This window comes from Mustela nivalis (genome assembly GCF_964662115.1).
Source record: "Mustela nivalis genome assembly, chromosome: 11".
Classification (NCBI taxonomy): domain Eukaryota; kingdom Metazoa; phylum Chordata; class Mammalia; order Carnivora; family Mustelidae; genus Mustela; species Mustela nivalis.
The window spans coordinates 109,867,636-109,883,142 of record NC_139030.1 but is presented as its reverse complement, the minus strand read 5'-3'; the positions used below and the strand labels follow the sequence as shown (position 1 = coordinate 109,883,142).

The following is a 15,507-nucleotide window of genomic DNA, read 5'->3' as shown; positions in this document are numbered from 1 at the left end:
CCGTTCTGCGGTCACAACTGCGGAGACGGACGAGGGGCGCCGGGACCAGGAGGGCGGGAAGGACACGCGGTGACACGGACTTTCCGGGCCCTGAAGCTCTGCGACACCGTACGGTGGACACAAGTCACCACACACCTGTCCCAGCTCACGGACACGCAAGAGCCAGCGACGTGCCGGCGTCGCTTCAGCAGCCGCGACCGGCGGACCCTCCGGGCCGGGGACGCGCGGGGCGGGGTGTCGGGGAGCGTCCGCGCCCCCGGGGCTCCGCTGGGAACCTAACGCCGCCCTAAAACTTCGCCCACTGAAGAGACTGCGCGGAGGGGACGAGCGCGCCGGGAGGGAGGGGAGGACGGGCGTGAGGAGGGGCCCGACCGAGTACGGGGAGGGCTCGGCCAGGCCCGCGGGTCACAACGTCCCGGGGACCTCCGGGAACCCCGCACCGTCCCTGGGACGGAGCAGACGTGGCAGAGCAAAGGCGCCGGCCCCGCCCCGCCGAGGCCCCGCCCCGCCCCAGCCGTGTCCTGGCCGCGGAGCGCGGACCCGCCCGTCGGCCGGCGCGTCCCTCCGCCCACAGCCGCCCGGCCTGCGCCTGGGCGCCCCTCTCTGAACGACCCACGGGCCCTAAACACAGGCGCTGCCCCGGGTACCCGCGGGGACGAGGGGCTAAAGCGCCCGGGGAGGGCCGAACTCCCAGCCAGAAAGGAGCAAGGACACCCCGCGCCGCGCGGTGACCGCCCGGAGCCGGCAAAAAGCCGCCGGACACCCGGACGCGGCTCAGCGACGGCGGCAGCGGGGTGGGCGGGGCGGGAGGGGCGGGGCCGAGTGCTCATTGGACGGCTTCGGGGGGCGGGGCTCGAGAGGACAGCCCGCGAGGAGCGAGGGAGGCTGCGCGTGCGACGCCGGCCGGTTCCGGACCCCTCGCTTCCCTTCCTGCGGGCTGGGCGAGCCCGGCGACGGGCGTGCCGACGCCCGTGACGTCACAAGGGGCGGGGCTGCCGGGGTAGGGGTCCGGCCGGCGCGCGGGCGCGTGCGGCAGTCGCGGTTCGGGCCGGAGCGTGCGTGGTCGCCGGGTCTCGGCTTCGCTGTCACAGTCTGTCCCTGCCCGAAGCTTGGGACGCCCGGGCCGCGCGCTCGCGCGAGTGTGTTGCGAGTGTGAGGGGGCTCCGCGCGGAGGCCGCCCCTCGCTGCCTTTTTTGACCTTCCTTTTGTCCGAGGGGGGCCGCCCGGCCCGGGGTCGCGGCCGCCCCGCCGCAGCGCGCTCGGGTCCGGCCGCCGCCTCTTTGCTTTGGAACCCGGGAGCCTTTCCCCCTTTCCGTCTCCGTGTTGGGCGCCCAGCGCCGTCTGGGCTGGTGTCCCTGGTCCCCGACCGGCCGCCCCCGCCCGGGGTCTCCCCCGCGCCCTCGCCCCGGCCCGGGAGGTGGGAGGCCTCGCCCCCCCGCCCCCCGCGCCTCCGCAGCCGTAGCCGCACCTGCCTCGGTATGAACGGGGGCAGCGACCCTCCTCTTTTCATAAAAGACATTAAGCCCGGACTGAAAAACTTAAATGTCGTCTTTATTGTGCTGGAGATAGGTAAGTGGGTCCGCCGCCGCCCCGCCCCGCCGCCCCGCCGCCCCGCCGCCCCGCCGCCCCGCGCGTGCTGGGCCGGAGGGGGGCTCCCCGCCGCCGCCGCCTCGGCGAGGCCCCCGCCCCTCCCCCCGTCCACGTGGCCCCGGTGCCCCCCAGCCCCGGGCTCGGGTCCGACCTGCGGCGAAATCGCGGGGCTCGACCTCTTGCCCCCTGTCCGCGGAGGAGGAGTTCGAGCCTCTCAAGTCCTCGTTACCTAACGCACCCCTCCCCCTTGGATTGAACTCCCCGCAGGACGCGTGACCAAAACCAAAGACGGCCATGAAGTGAGATCATGCAAAGTGGCCGACAAAACGGGCAGCATCACTATCTCCGTGTGGGATGAAATCGGAGGTCTCATCCAGCCGGGGGACATCATTCGGTTGACCCGAGGGTAGGTGTGCGGAGGGACGGGGGGAGGCTTCCTAGGTGACAGCCTGCAGTCACCCGCTGGGGACCCTGACAGGTGCTGCAGCTCCGCGCAGTTTGGGGCCCCTTGGATGGTCATTTTGGGGAGTGGACAGCTTCGGGATGGAACACCCTCCCAGGAAAGCGGTCAGTTTGACCCCGGAATCTAGCCCACTTCCCCTCTGAACAGGTCAAGCAGATGGTTAAATACGTTTTTGGGATTACTGAGTGTTTTTTGTAGATTGGCAAAATTAGCATAAATTCATCCTACTTACTTTTTTTTTTTCATAAATTATTTAATACAGTTGTCAGCGCTTTTCTAGCTTTTCCCCCTTTTTAGTGGCTTTTGAAATCCTGCCCGTATTTTGTTCAGACAGGACAGCAGATTGTAGTTGGACAGTTCAGCAGGTCTGCGGTATGTCCAATTTGTACCGGAATGGAAAAGTTAAGGGAAGTTCACAGTATCTGGAAGGCACATTCTGGAAGATGACTTCCGGTGCCTGCTGCTGTAAGGTCAGTGGAGTACACAAACCAGAACGATAGGCAGAAAAATGTTCGGCAGGAAGAAAAGTGTCAGATCACCCTGAACGCTGGAGGTTGGGTAGGCCCTTTGGTAATACGTGCAGGCCTCAGAGCAGCTTCAGGAAGTGAGGCAGAGTGTCCTCCAAGAAGGAAGTGAGAGTCAGAGCATAGACATTTTATTCTCCTGCAGTGACTCAGGACACTAATTGTGTCTTTAAACATCCACATCTGTAGCTGACACAAAAGAGAATTCCTGCCTAGGAGGGTGTGGTGCGGATTAGCATAATTGAAGTTTTTCTGGCTGCCAGAATATTTCGCATCTATCTCAAGTAGTGTAAACAGCATCTCATTTCAGATATCTCCTTATTTTGTAGTCCGTGGGAAATACATAGGGATGTCCCTCAAAAAATTTGTGGAAAGACTAAAATCAAGTTGCATATAGTATTTATAGAGTTTCAAGGAGTATAATTTAAAGGAAAATTCAAAACTAAAGAAACTCCACTGTTTTGTAACTTCAGTGTGACCTTGAGGTTTTTACACTTGGGTAATTTCCTCATCTGTAAGATGGGAATAATTACACCTTACTTAAAAAATCACATGTGTGGCTGAGTCTGGCCTGTTGTAAGGCCCTTCAGTTCTAGTTCTATCTGTCGTTGACCTCATTCCCAAAACAAATGCAAGTTAAATGTTTACTTGTTGAAACTTCAAATTTTTTCTCCGCATGTGTTAACTTTCACATTACTAAGGTGAATATTAGTGCACTCTTCTTCTTCTAAGTTGCTTTTTGTATAGCATAAGAGTCTTTAGTGGATTACCCTTACTAAAGACGAATGTATAATGTGGAACTAACTAGTATTTATTAATCTATGTTAAAAAATGAAATACAACTACTTAGTTAACAATATTTAATTATAATTTGTCATTTTTTTTTTAAGGTTTTATTTATTTGTCAGAGGGAGAGAGCTCACAAGCAGGGGGAGTGGCAGGCAGGGGGAGAAGTGGGCTCCCTGCTGAGCAAGCAGCCCTGTGCAGACCTGGGGACTCCATCCTGGAACTCTGGGATCTTGACCTGAGCCAAAGGCAGATGCTAAACCCACTAAGCCACCCAGGCGCCCCTATAATTTAACATTCTAGGTCCTAAAGTTACCATTGTAGTTTATAGAGAACCACTGAAAACCAAATTTTAGACTGATTTTACAATGTTTAATTTACATTTTTATTAGATTTTTGTGCAGGAATATTTAATGATGCTGTCTGCACTCTCAGAGTTGATCAGAGTAAATAATCTCTTCAGCTAAATTGATGGTAAGGATTGCAGGTTTGGAAAGGCAGATAGGTGAGATTTGTGATTGTTTTTTAGGCCCTTGATTAAATTTTACCAAATTTTCAGTAGCTCATGAATCCTTCTATGTGTTTTATAGAGAAAAAGGAAAAACTGTTTTATTGAATAATCGGAGGAGACCAAGTTAATGTGTATAAAAGCACATACTTGGTGTTGATATTATATATGCTATGATTGAGAAATAATTTCTGCTTGAATCTCTTCAATTGAAAGTTCTTTTGTTAATTGAAGATGTGATCTTTGGAGTATAACAATGCTTGCTTTTCAAAAAGACTTTCTGTTTTCTAGGGTTGGTTACAGTTTAGTTATGTCAAAATTTGGCAGTAGACTTCTCTTTGTACTGTTCGATTATAAGTAACAAGTTAATAAATTAGACTAATTGATTTACTACCGTAGACAGAGTTTGATCTACACCTCCGTCCCGATACAAAAAAATACAGTATAAAGTTTCACTTAAGTAGAAGGAAATACATGTATTTTTACAGAACAGACGTTTCTTTCCTTTCTAGGTATGCATCCATGTGGAAAGGCTGTTTGACGCTGTACACTGGAAGGGGTGGAGAACTTCAAAAAATTGGGGAGTAAGTATTCAAATGCATTTCCTGTAAGTGAATAAATTACACGTAGTGTCTACAGAGTAACTGGTAGGTATAAACTATAAAGGATAAACTTCTTGGCTTTTCTGTATTGGTAAACTGAATGCCTTCAATAGCTTCGCTGTAAAAACAACTTTGCATGTATGTACCAGCTTAACAGCCATCCATATTGTTTCCTGTGGTTGAGAATAGTAGTTTTCCTGACAAAGAGCATGAAGTTGCACTTGAGATGAGCCCCAATGGGGCCATTTCTGTAGAGTTTGGGAACACGCGTCTTTTAGGTGTCACAGTGCAGTTTTAAATAGGTTCTGTCTTCTGGTGAAATGCCAAAGAAGAAGCTAGGAAAGAAGTTAGGTTTCAGGCCAACAGTTTAAATTTTCTTTTTTCATTTATGGGTGAATATGTACTCACGGTAGAAGGACTTGCAGCGATGACCATTGAAGTCCTGTATTTATCCACAGTCTAGGTACCGTACAGGCAGCTACAATGCGAGCTTCCGTATATTCCTACCCTGGTAATCTCCACCCTGACTTGGAGGAACCATCCTCTCTAGGGGTGTAAAGGTAATTTAGCCTCCATATTAGCTTAGACATTTGGGATGTGTTCATAAAGTATTGTGTTGGCAGTGAGCCAAATCATTAGTTCATTCTGTTTGTAGGAGATTTGAAGACCTACAGAAGTCACACATGGCACACACACACACACACACACACACACACACACAAAAGAAAGGTTCTACACTGCAGGGATAAAATTGTTGGGAAAAGATAATCTTGCTAGCTTTTCAAGATCAGAAATTGGTAACACTTTGCTTTCGCTAGGAGAAAACTATTTATGTTTGTTTTTAGAGCAGTATTAGAGCAACTTGTTATGAAAGCTCTTAGCGTCAATATCATCCAAAGACGTGGGGTTTTTCCTGACCTTCCTGTATACGGAGAAAGAGGTCAGTTATGTGAAGAACCAGTGGAGGTCACTCATTCTTCCTTGACTTGACTTTGTTAGGGTCAGTCTAGGATATACCACAACCGATTTTAATTTATTTATGGGTGAGGAGCTAAGTAAATGCTTATGTGTAATCTTCATATATGCCATAGTCAACTTACAAGAAGCATTTGAATAAACTGTTGTCCTAATAGCCACATGTCTTTGTCATACCTGCAGAGTCCGCTCTTAACCTTGAATGATTATCTTTGCAGATTCACAGTGATTGGTCGAAAGAGGGACTGGATGGGAGGGTGTGAATGGATCAGTGCAAATCCATCACCACTGCTGGAAAAACCACTCTGGAACCCTAAACATGGTTCAGGGACAGCAGCCTCTGCGGAGCAGTAGCACAGAGATGTGTTTCTGTGTCCCTGATCTTTGACATGATTTAGTTTTTGCAGTACAGAAGAAATAAAAAAGAATATTTTAAGTATTGTGGACCATTGAGTGTTTTAGAATGCTTTGTTTTTTATGGAACATGGCGTTTAGGAAGTTTTCGTTGTATAAATAGTTAGCATGTTGCTTTTTAGTTAATTCATTTAACACCTAAATTCTTCATTCCTATAAGTTATGCATGTTACGCAAAGAAAGGTTGATTATTTTAGGAATCGTTTAACTTGTGCTTTATTTTCTTTCAGATTTTGTATGGTTTATTCAGAAGTGCCAAATTTCAGTGAACCCAACCCAGATTATCGAGGACAACAGAGCAGAGGGGTAATTAATCCAAATGTATATAGTCTGTTCATATGATTAGACTAATTTTGACAGGGTACTCTAATTCTCTGGCTAGGTGTTCAACCCTGTCCTACCCAGAAATAATGAGGACAGTTTTAAAAAAGAATATAAAGTCATTGTCATTCTGTATGTTCTGTGACATATATATTTAACACTAAAGATATATGTATATATATTCACAAAATAAATATATGTGCCATTGAGCACTTGGAGCAGTAGGGAGGAATATCAGGAGAACGCAATAAGATACAACAGAAGCTATGAAAGCTTTGGGAAACATTCCTGAATAGTAACATTGAATGGACTTGGATAAATCTTTTAAAAATTTGTTTAAAAAAAAAACAAAACTAAAGAATGGATATAACTTGTTATTATAATAATCTTTTTAATAAATCTTTAATCGGTTAAATTAAAAACATATTTTTTAGGCACACAATGAGCAGAAGAATAATTCCATGAATAATAATATGGGTACAGGTACATTTGGACCAGTGGGTAAGATTTTTTTTTTCATATTTGTGATCAGGTGTTAAGAAGTTAAGCGAATGTATCTTACGAAAGATTAGAAGAAAACTGTCATTAGGTGTGCATTGACACTGAAAGGGAGCTGCTAGTCCCCAGTAAGTGATTTCCTAAAGAGCAGATGAGCTCTCTTAAGCTAACTTACTGAGCATCTTCTTTGTATTTTTAAAAAAACATTTTGTACGCATGTATTTTATTTATCTGTTTAAATTCCTTGTGGTTGACACAGTGTTTTATGAGTTTCGCACACGCAGAGCAGTGGTTCAGCACCCCACGGGTCGGGGACGTGTGCTCTTAAGCCCCTTCCCCTGCTTCGCCCTCGCCCACCCACCTCCCAGAGCACGTTCTGTATTTAAACGGTGGCTGATAATAGGAAATCTGTTTTAGTGACGCGTAATAGGTTTTCCATTGATTTTTTTTTTAAACAAAATTTCTATAATCTGATGATTATTTATAATAGATGGAAAATTACTGATTATTTTGGCACACCAAAAGCCTTTTACCTTTAATAGCTCACCTTAAATTTTTACACGTGCAGATAGCTGCCTCTTCAAAAGATTGGCCTTTACCCCTCAAATACTCTCAGATGCCACGTTAATGGGTCTCTCAGCTGTGTCTTTTGAAGTTTTTATTAGGGAGGAAAAGCTTTGGGATTGGGAGTTCAGTCGGGTGGCTGAAGTCTGTTTGACCCGGTGGGTGCATGTTTTGGCACAGCTGGTAGCGATCACATTGTGGGAAACTTTGCTGTCTTGTCCTTTGAAAAATGAGAATTCCATTGTTCATTCTGAATTATTAACCATATTTGAACCTAATGCCAGTGTTCATACACTGTTTTACCTTTTTTTCTTTTTCCCTTACAATTTTGGCGCAGGACACTACTATGTTTTTCTTGACTAATTTCTCATTTTGTTCCCCAAACTGTTCTATTTCTTTCTCCATATTAATACAGCATCAAGCGAATACATTTACAGTAATTACATGTTTGGAAAACTCAGAACGCACATTGAGTCTTTTCTAGTAGTTTAAAAACAAGGGCATTTGTTTTCTCTACTACTACTTATAAACACGTTCAGAACTTCAAATAGGTGTGTTACTATATATCAGTGTCTGAAATGGTGATGAGTTTTTATATTTTTTTTAGGAAACGGGGTTCAAGCTGGCCCAGAATCACGGGGATGCCAGTTTTCATATGCTGGTAGAAGCAATGGCCGGGGACCTACACATTCACAGCCACAAGGAACAGCTAATAATCAAACAGTCATGACCACAATAAGTAATGGCAGGGACCCTCGGAGAGCCTTTAAAAGATGACCTATGCCCAATACTCACATGTAGTTTTTAAACTACACACCCTACTTGAACACTTACTGCACTTTTATTTATCGTCAACTGTGAAAACTGTGTCCTTTATCGGTTTCCTGTTATGTTTCGGGTTTGTTAACAAGAGTGGATTGTTCTTATAGCAAAAGTGTTAAGCTGCTCAAGTCTCCTGTTGAAGAATTTGAAGAATGGGAAGACTCTGAAAAGTAGGGGCATTTATTTTTAGGGCAAAAAGATCAGTGGTATCCTTTAAAAACATGCCCCCGTTCTGTGGGTGAGTTCCTTAAGACATCAGCATTATAGCCTCTATGAGTCTATCTTCCATATACATTTTGTAATATTTAAAGTAAGGCTTAGTGGGAGATGTTCTTTTGTCTTAAATTCAGGTATTGCCAACTGAAGCAATAACCACCAAAACCACCCCCCAAAACTCAGTGGTAATAGCAGTTTTTGTGTGTTTGTGACTCCAGGAATGATTGACTTCTTCATTTGAGTGACTGCCAAGAGGATTTTCCAAGGACTGAATCTTCTAAACTCTTGTTTTATTACCAAAAAAGAATATATTCTTTATCAGAATTATGGAGTAGAATGGAAATTGTATTATAACCAAGAATTTTTATAAGAAAGCTGCATTTATTTTAGGGTAGTCCTATTAATACTTGTCAACTGTGTGCATTACACTGAAGGGAAACTTAAAACCGAGGCCTTGAATATTTATTTTTTGAAACTACTATGTCAAATATCAAAGTATGATTTGAGGGAGTTAAAAAGTCATAATAAATACTGATCTGATTATTTTAAAGAATTGTGGCACAGAGATGAAGGCACTTCAAATGGGATTCATGTGGGAATACGCAGTCCAGTTAGAGTGTCCTTAGGTACTTGAAGAAACTCACCCTGGAGTGAAAATCCTAGGTACTTAACTTTTATTTGAAAAGTGTGTGTGTGAATATTGTCCAAGTTTCTGAACATAATTCACAAAGCCTTATCAACCAAAGTTAAACGGCTCTCTCTAAGAAGTGCGTACAGCTTTATTTAGAAATGTAAAGGTAGAATTTCTTAATGTCTTACAAATGACACCCAGTTCCCACTTTCTACTGTAGAGTGGGCAACTGGTAAATTTTTCCTTTGTTAGAATTCAGTTCTTCCAAATTAGCCCCAATAAAACTTGCATTAATGTTAACGGACTTCCCTTATTTTCGCTCTTCAGTGATTTGCAATGGAGAGCCGGTAAATTTACCGTAGTTGTAATGATCACTTCAACCAGGGGACTGCTTAGCTCTGTACTTGTCGCCTTTTGTCCCTGCCTTAAATCACAAAATAATTTAAGTAGACTCTTTTCTAAGAACGCCGTAGCCTTTGAATATGAAAATTGGTACCAGAATATTCGTTTCTCCAATTCAGTGTGTCTTAACAAATTGCTGTACACACTGAGTGTGAGACACTGGGGAGTTAAGGGGTCGGTGATGAGTCCTCTCAAGGAGCTTATTCGTGGTTCATAGTACTTTGGTAACTAAGGTTTATATATTCTAGAAGGTTTTCTTTTAGCCTTAACTCCGTGAATTTGGCTTTGTGACTAATATCTTTTTAAGTTACAAGATAACATGTTGGAAGTAAAAATTTACTAAAAGTTAGCATATAAGTTTTTCTTTAAATAGGGGTAGGAGCAGTAATACACAATTTATTTGTGTGAATATGGTGTTAAAGATGATTTTAAAAGAATTTTGGAGTTTTAGAAAAGTAAACTATCGGGAGAGATAGCTGAGCTTCTAGTCCTGATACACTGTCTCCTCACCTATGATGTTGGACAAATTACTACACTTAGGACCTCTATAAGCCTTAAGTTCCACAAATACAAAAACAAGTAGAAGTATCCCTTTAGAGAGTTAGAAGATTTTCCACGTAAGTGATGAGGGTGATTTCTGGCACGTAGTAGGCAAAGTGTCACCTGATCAAACCTCAAGAACAGAAGAAGATGCAGCGTTAGGTGTGGAAACACTGTTATCCTCTAACATGTTGCGATTAAATGGAGAACGATCTAAGCTGTTAATTTTGTAATTGACATTTGCCTCAATAACTTAATCTTGTTCTGTGTTACTGTTTATTAACAGATCTCTTTTTTCTTAAGGGAAGCCTCCAAAACCAAAGCCAAGTGAATTACAGCCCATAACGAATGTTTGCCCTACCAGTCTGCTTGGACGGTTCTCAACAAGAAGAGGAAGAAAGTTTCCTACCTTCCTCTTCCCTGGTGCTTTCACTTGTGAATTTTTAAATGTCTAAACACCTACCGAAAACAAAACCACGTAGTTTAGAAATACACACCTACTAGAATTGGGCCCCATCTCATCTCTACAAAACAGTTCTGAAGTGGTTTCAAGTCTCATCAGCCAGCCGGCCTCTCCTCTCTGCGACAGGTTTATGGCTGGTGGCTACACTATAGAGACGGGAGAATGAACCTCACAAGGCCAGAGAAGGATGTGTAATAGTGAAGGTTGCGGTGTGCTTTCCCAAAGGCATTTACACAGGTTTTCCTATATATACCTATATATATGTACACACACACACAAACCACACCTTTCCTATATAGACCTATAGACCTATATAAAAAGAGGTGTCTTTTGGCTTTGCTTTCGCGGGCTGGGGTCTGCGGGTAGTCTGCTCTGTGAGGACAGTTTAACTTGAGTCCCTGAATATTTGTAGTACTGAATCCTTGTGGTTTGTATTTTTATTATTTAACATTTTAAAAGAATGTTTAATTTGCTGGGTTTAGTAATAACGCCAAAGGGATGATGCAGAACAGACAGATGGGAAGTTAGTAAAAAAAATCCAGCAGTAATGATGAGAACATTTAAAGTCTAGGAAGCTGGTTACGTGGCCCCACAAAGTGTTCTCAGGTGCACACTGGCCGTCTCTACAGCAGCATGGAGACACAATGGCAGTTTTAAGTTTATATAGATCTGGCATTCCAGTTACCAAAATGACTTCCCTTTACTGCTCCACGAAACCTTAGGCTCCAGTGACTCCTACGATCCTTTTCTTTGATGTACTTGGAAAGGTTCTTCCGACAGCAAACCTTGGGAACCACAGGAAAGCAAGTCCACACGGAGCACTTGCCCAGCGACTGTCTCCGCCTCTAGGCTGCTGCTTGGGACTACTTGCCCTGTGATGGCTTTTGCAAAAATCTCTTTTGCCTTTTCTTTGCTTAATTTCCCCATCTGATGAGAGTGTTTTCACATTTCTGGTAGAAAAGGGGGCTAGAGAGGGGTAAAGGCAGGTGTACTTGGCTGTGGTGAAAACCAGGCTTCAGCCAATGATTAAATGTTAGGGTAAAGACTCACCCCCTCATTTCACAAAGTCACTGTAATGATTAACCGTTAAGGTATGCTTCTGAGGAAATGTGTGTGACCTTTGGAAAATAGCACTGTTGTGAGTGGTGTGCGTAAGGCTGAGGGAGAAGCTTAGGGAAACCTCTTCCTTCCCAGGCCTGTTCAACTCTTCCCAATTCCTTTGCTTTATTGGGGATACACCAGAGTTTGTGTCTTAAGTACTATAACCACATCACTCCAGGTTTCTGAGCTAATAGGGTCTAACGTTTCTCAAAGCACAGATCGCAGACTAGAGAAAAGTCCATAGACTGTTCCTAATAAAACTTAGCACTTTCTTCATTAAGAACATTAGACCCAAAGATGTTCCTAAGGGCTCTTTACCACTATGAGGTAACTGGTGTGATGTAGCAAAAGGAACATTTAACATGTTTGACAGGTAGGCGTTTAAGCCTTCTGAAAGGCCTTGATGGGGAGCCCACAAGCAGCGTGGCTCCCACGTTCGAGGACTATGCCAGCCCAAGGAGTCTCAGTCCTCTTCCCACACCATAGCCCTTGCCACCACGTGTCCCTACAACCTCAGCTGAAGCCCTTGGCATGTCTTCAGAAACTTTTTTTAAATGATTTCCCAGCAAAAGTCAAATTTTCTGTTTTACTCCATCAAAACCTTTTGAATATAGAGTTCAGTTTCTTATCCATATATTGAATGTATGTGAGTAAAATTGACATGCTAGTTTACACGCCTGTGATAGATTTTCCCCCCGACCTTGATGGAACTACGAGTTGCTTCTCTGCTCTATCTGGAGGAGGGTTTGTAAGTGCAGGAGTGGTAGAGCTGAACTTGGAGTAAGATCCTACAGATTTTTGTCTCCTGCCCAGCATAGCTTGGGAGAGAGCATAGTTGGGAGAGAGCATTGATCTCTCTCCCAACATAGCTGTTTTGAAATGCATATGTAGTTTCTTTCATCATTGTTAGGCTAGAATATGCCACAGTTCTGGTTTGCAAAATGGGGAGACAGAGTTGGAAGCCTATGCCTCCAAGGAGCAGAACTGAGTAAAGCAGGTGGTGTCTGTGCGTATGGCCTCTGGATGTGAGCTCTGCTGAGTTTTGAAAAGGTTCACGTAGAATGGCTCGAATTATGTCTATTAAAATCAGATCATCTATAATGATCTGACTTCATTTGGGGCTATATCACAGTAAAAAGCTTTTTCACCCTAGGTTTCTGTTAAAACTTTTTTGAAAATAGATTTTATTACTGCTTATCTCAGCAAATGTTTATCGCAGCCCAGTCTTCCACCGGAGCGTTCCTCATTCGGTTGGCGGAGTGAGAAGTAGTGGGATTGGAGACGTGGTACACTCTTCTAAGAACGCCTGATAGAACCCCACACCCCCTTACAGATCTCAGTCTTGGTCTGCACACAGCCAGCTAAGTGTTTTCCACAAATAATATGCAAGGCATTGTTTGATTGCCGTGGAGACAAGTCTGTTTCAAACATTTACAACCCTAGTAGGAGATGACCTCTGACCTAGGTCCCAGGACTGCCACAGGAGTAAAAACACAGCTAGTGCCATCTACTGGGTGATGACTACAAAGTTCTGTGGTTCAGGAATGTGGCTTAACCCGTGGGGGAAATGTTCCCTCAGTCCCTTGGATAAGGATTTTTGTCTGATGGTCTCAGCATGATGTAGGAGATCATTAGGCAGAAATGGAGCCATCTAATCCTAGTTTATGAACTACCAACGCTGACATCAAAAGTGAATTCCCTTAAGCAGCTTTATTAAACCCTGAGCTGCTCCCCAAAGCTGTAGACGCTATGGAAACGCCAATTTTTTTTTTTTTTTTTTTTTTTTTTTTGTATAATTCTAGCCAAACGGCTGATGTTCCTGTAGTGATGTTAGCTTTGCAGGATGAAATCTATTTTAAATGTCCATGACAGTGTGCTTTGGTGAAAAGAAAGAATTTTGAGTTGAGATCTTGGTTTGAAACTTAGATCTACTGTCTACTGGCTCCGTGACTGCGAGCCTCGTTATAAAATGAGGATAATGGGCTCTGAGGACTACATGAACCAATGTATGCAAACCCCACAACCATATCCAGGGCTCAACCAACGTTAAGCTCTTTCTCCACGAGCAATGTAAATGAGAGGCAAATACAGATCATTTTTTTCATGCCCCAAGAAGGCCATCTCATAATTTTAAATCTGAAATATTAAGCAACTTATATTAGTTAATGCAGTTAGGTTGGGTTTCTTTTGGTGTGTGTATGTGTGTGCATGTGTGTGTCTGTGAACAGTCAAGCTCTTGCACTTTGCTCGTGCAAGAAGGTGCGCACGCTGACAGTTCATCACGACGGTCTTGTAAGGCTGAGTCTTCACAAAGGTCAGCTTGACAGTTGAGTGTCTTGCGCTGTTTTTCTGTTCACCTTTGCCCAGAGGGTGAGGGCATGGTTATGAAAGCGCAGAGGACATGTTGGCCAGGGTTTGTGCCAGAGGAGAGGTCGATGGCCAATGGGCGGGCAGAGGGTACACCGGAAGGAATTCTGTGTTCCCAGTGACCGTCCTCAGAATTGCTGTGCCCCCCAGCATGCAGACAGGTTTGTTTGCTTCTGATCCAGCACTAACTTCTCAACATTTTATCATGAAAAATTTCAAACCTACAGTGATGATGAACAATTTTAGAGTAAACATTTGTGCATCAACCACTTAGATTTTATCATTAACATCTGACTAGTTTCATTACATCCATCTCCCTCATCCGTTTTTAATATATCCAAGTAAACAGACATGTATTATTTCAGCATGCTTATTCCCTGCCCAGCATGAATACTAGCTCAGTATTTTGTTGCCGTTTTTAGTATAGAATTTACATACAAAGGAATGCACAAAGGTTGGTTGTGTGTTGATAAATGCCCATGCCTGGGGAACTCACACTCCTCTTGAGATGTACAGGACATTTCCATGACCGCAGAAACTTTTCTCATGCCCTTTCCCAAGTGAACCCCTCTCCGCATGGCCCAGGGGCAGTGAACTGGGCCATGCGGATATTTAAAAAAAAATTTTTTTTTTAAATTTATTTGACAGCAACACAGAGAGGGAACACAAGCAGGGGGAGTGGGAGAGGGAGAAGCAGGCTCCCCACTGAGAAGGGAGCCTGATGTAGGGCTTGATCAACTGAAGGGGAAAGTTTCGTATATGCCAAGGTCAGCTCTTGTTAAATCCCAACGATGCCAGAATACTTCCAAACCCAGCTTCACTCATCTTGAAAATGTAATCCTAAGACTTGGTACTTTTTTTTTGTTTTTTTATCCTGTCTCATTTCAATTTAGCTCTAGCTCTGCCCTTAATATCTTTTTTTCTTTCCCTGTTGAGATTTACACTCAGCGTCCTAGGCTCTTAAGGCAGAAACTGCTGGAATGAGACCAGCTAAGCGGGAGGACTTAACAGCGCCTGGACTGGGCTAGCAGGAGTGGGCTACCTGGGACTTACCGCTTTGTCCTGAGCAGTCCTCAGGGAGGTGGGGAAACTCTGGGTGGATCTGATAAGAAGTAGCAGGTGTAGATAGTACCCTGAGTGCCGGGGTAGAAAGGAAACACCGGAACTTCAGTATTTTCAGGTCAGGGGCTCAGCTCTTCAGGTTTTGATTCTAAAAACTCCTAATTTTCTTAAGGTATGAGCTCTCCAAAAATGCCTTCTGCTCCTTAGGGTTTGCCTTTTCATAGTTAGGAAACTGGAGTTGGCATACTCAAGAGTGTATCAATTACTTGCCAAGCAAAGACCTACTGCTCAGGCTACAGCAAAGCATCCCTGAGTGAAACATCGATTGTGAGTGTGTTTCCCCAGCTTCTGTGCATTCCTGCGTGGGGCCCAAACATGACACAGATGAATCACTGCCCACAAAGCTATTTCTGCATTAAACCCCACATTCCCTAACCTTAGATATTTTCTTTTTTTCATTAGTTGGTGCTTAAGGTTTCTCTCCTCTGCTTCTTTAATTGGCTCCCTGTAATTTACTGAGTAGCCACTGTGTGCCAGGACTGTGCTAGTGACTTACCTTGATGATCTCATGAAGCACACCTGTCGGGGGAGGTTTTGCTGTCTTCACATTACAGGTAGAGACTAAGATTTAGAAGGACTGAGTAATTTGCCTGATAGC

The 15,507-nt window shown here is 44.4% G+C and overlaps 1 protein-coding gene across 1 annotated transcript; it reads left to right on the top strand.

Annotated features, from left to right (window-relative positions):
- The first annotated feature begins 1,033 nt into the window (after positions 1–1,033).
- NABP1 (nucleic acid binding protein 1) lies at positions 1,034–10,081 on the top strand. Its single transcript, XM_082690483.1, has 6 exons — positions 1,034–1,569; positions 1,858–1,996; positions 4,384–4,455; positions 6,093–6,168; positions 6,618–6,684; positions 7,853–10,081. Exons 1-6 carry the CDS (start codon positions 1,479–1,481, stop codon positions 8,020–8,022), a joined length of 615 nt encoding a protein of 204 aa, XP_082546609.1. The 5' UTR covers positions 1,034–1,478; the 3' UTR covers positions 8,023–10,081.
- Positions 10,082–15,507: the final 5,426 nt, after the last annotated feature.

What these genes read in the sequence shown, in the direction of transcription:
- NABP1 (XM_082690483.1), top strand. Translation starts at nt 1,479, where the DNA reads ATGAACGGGGGCAGCGACCCTCCTCTTTTCATAAAAGACATTAAGCCC. An exon ending in CTTTATTGTGCTGGAGATAG is followed by an intron (nt 1,570 to 1,857) that starts GTAAGTGGGTCC and finishes AACTCCCCGCAG; the next exon opens with GACGCGTGACCAAAACCAAA. An exon ending in GAGGACAACAGAGCAGAGGG is followed by an intron (nt 6,169 to 6,617) that starts GTAATTAATCCA and finishes CATATTTTTTAG; the next exon opens with GCACACAATGAGCAGAAGAA.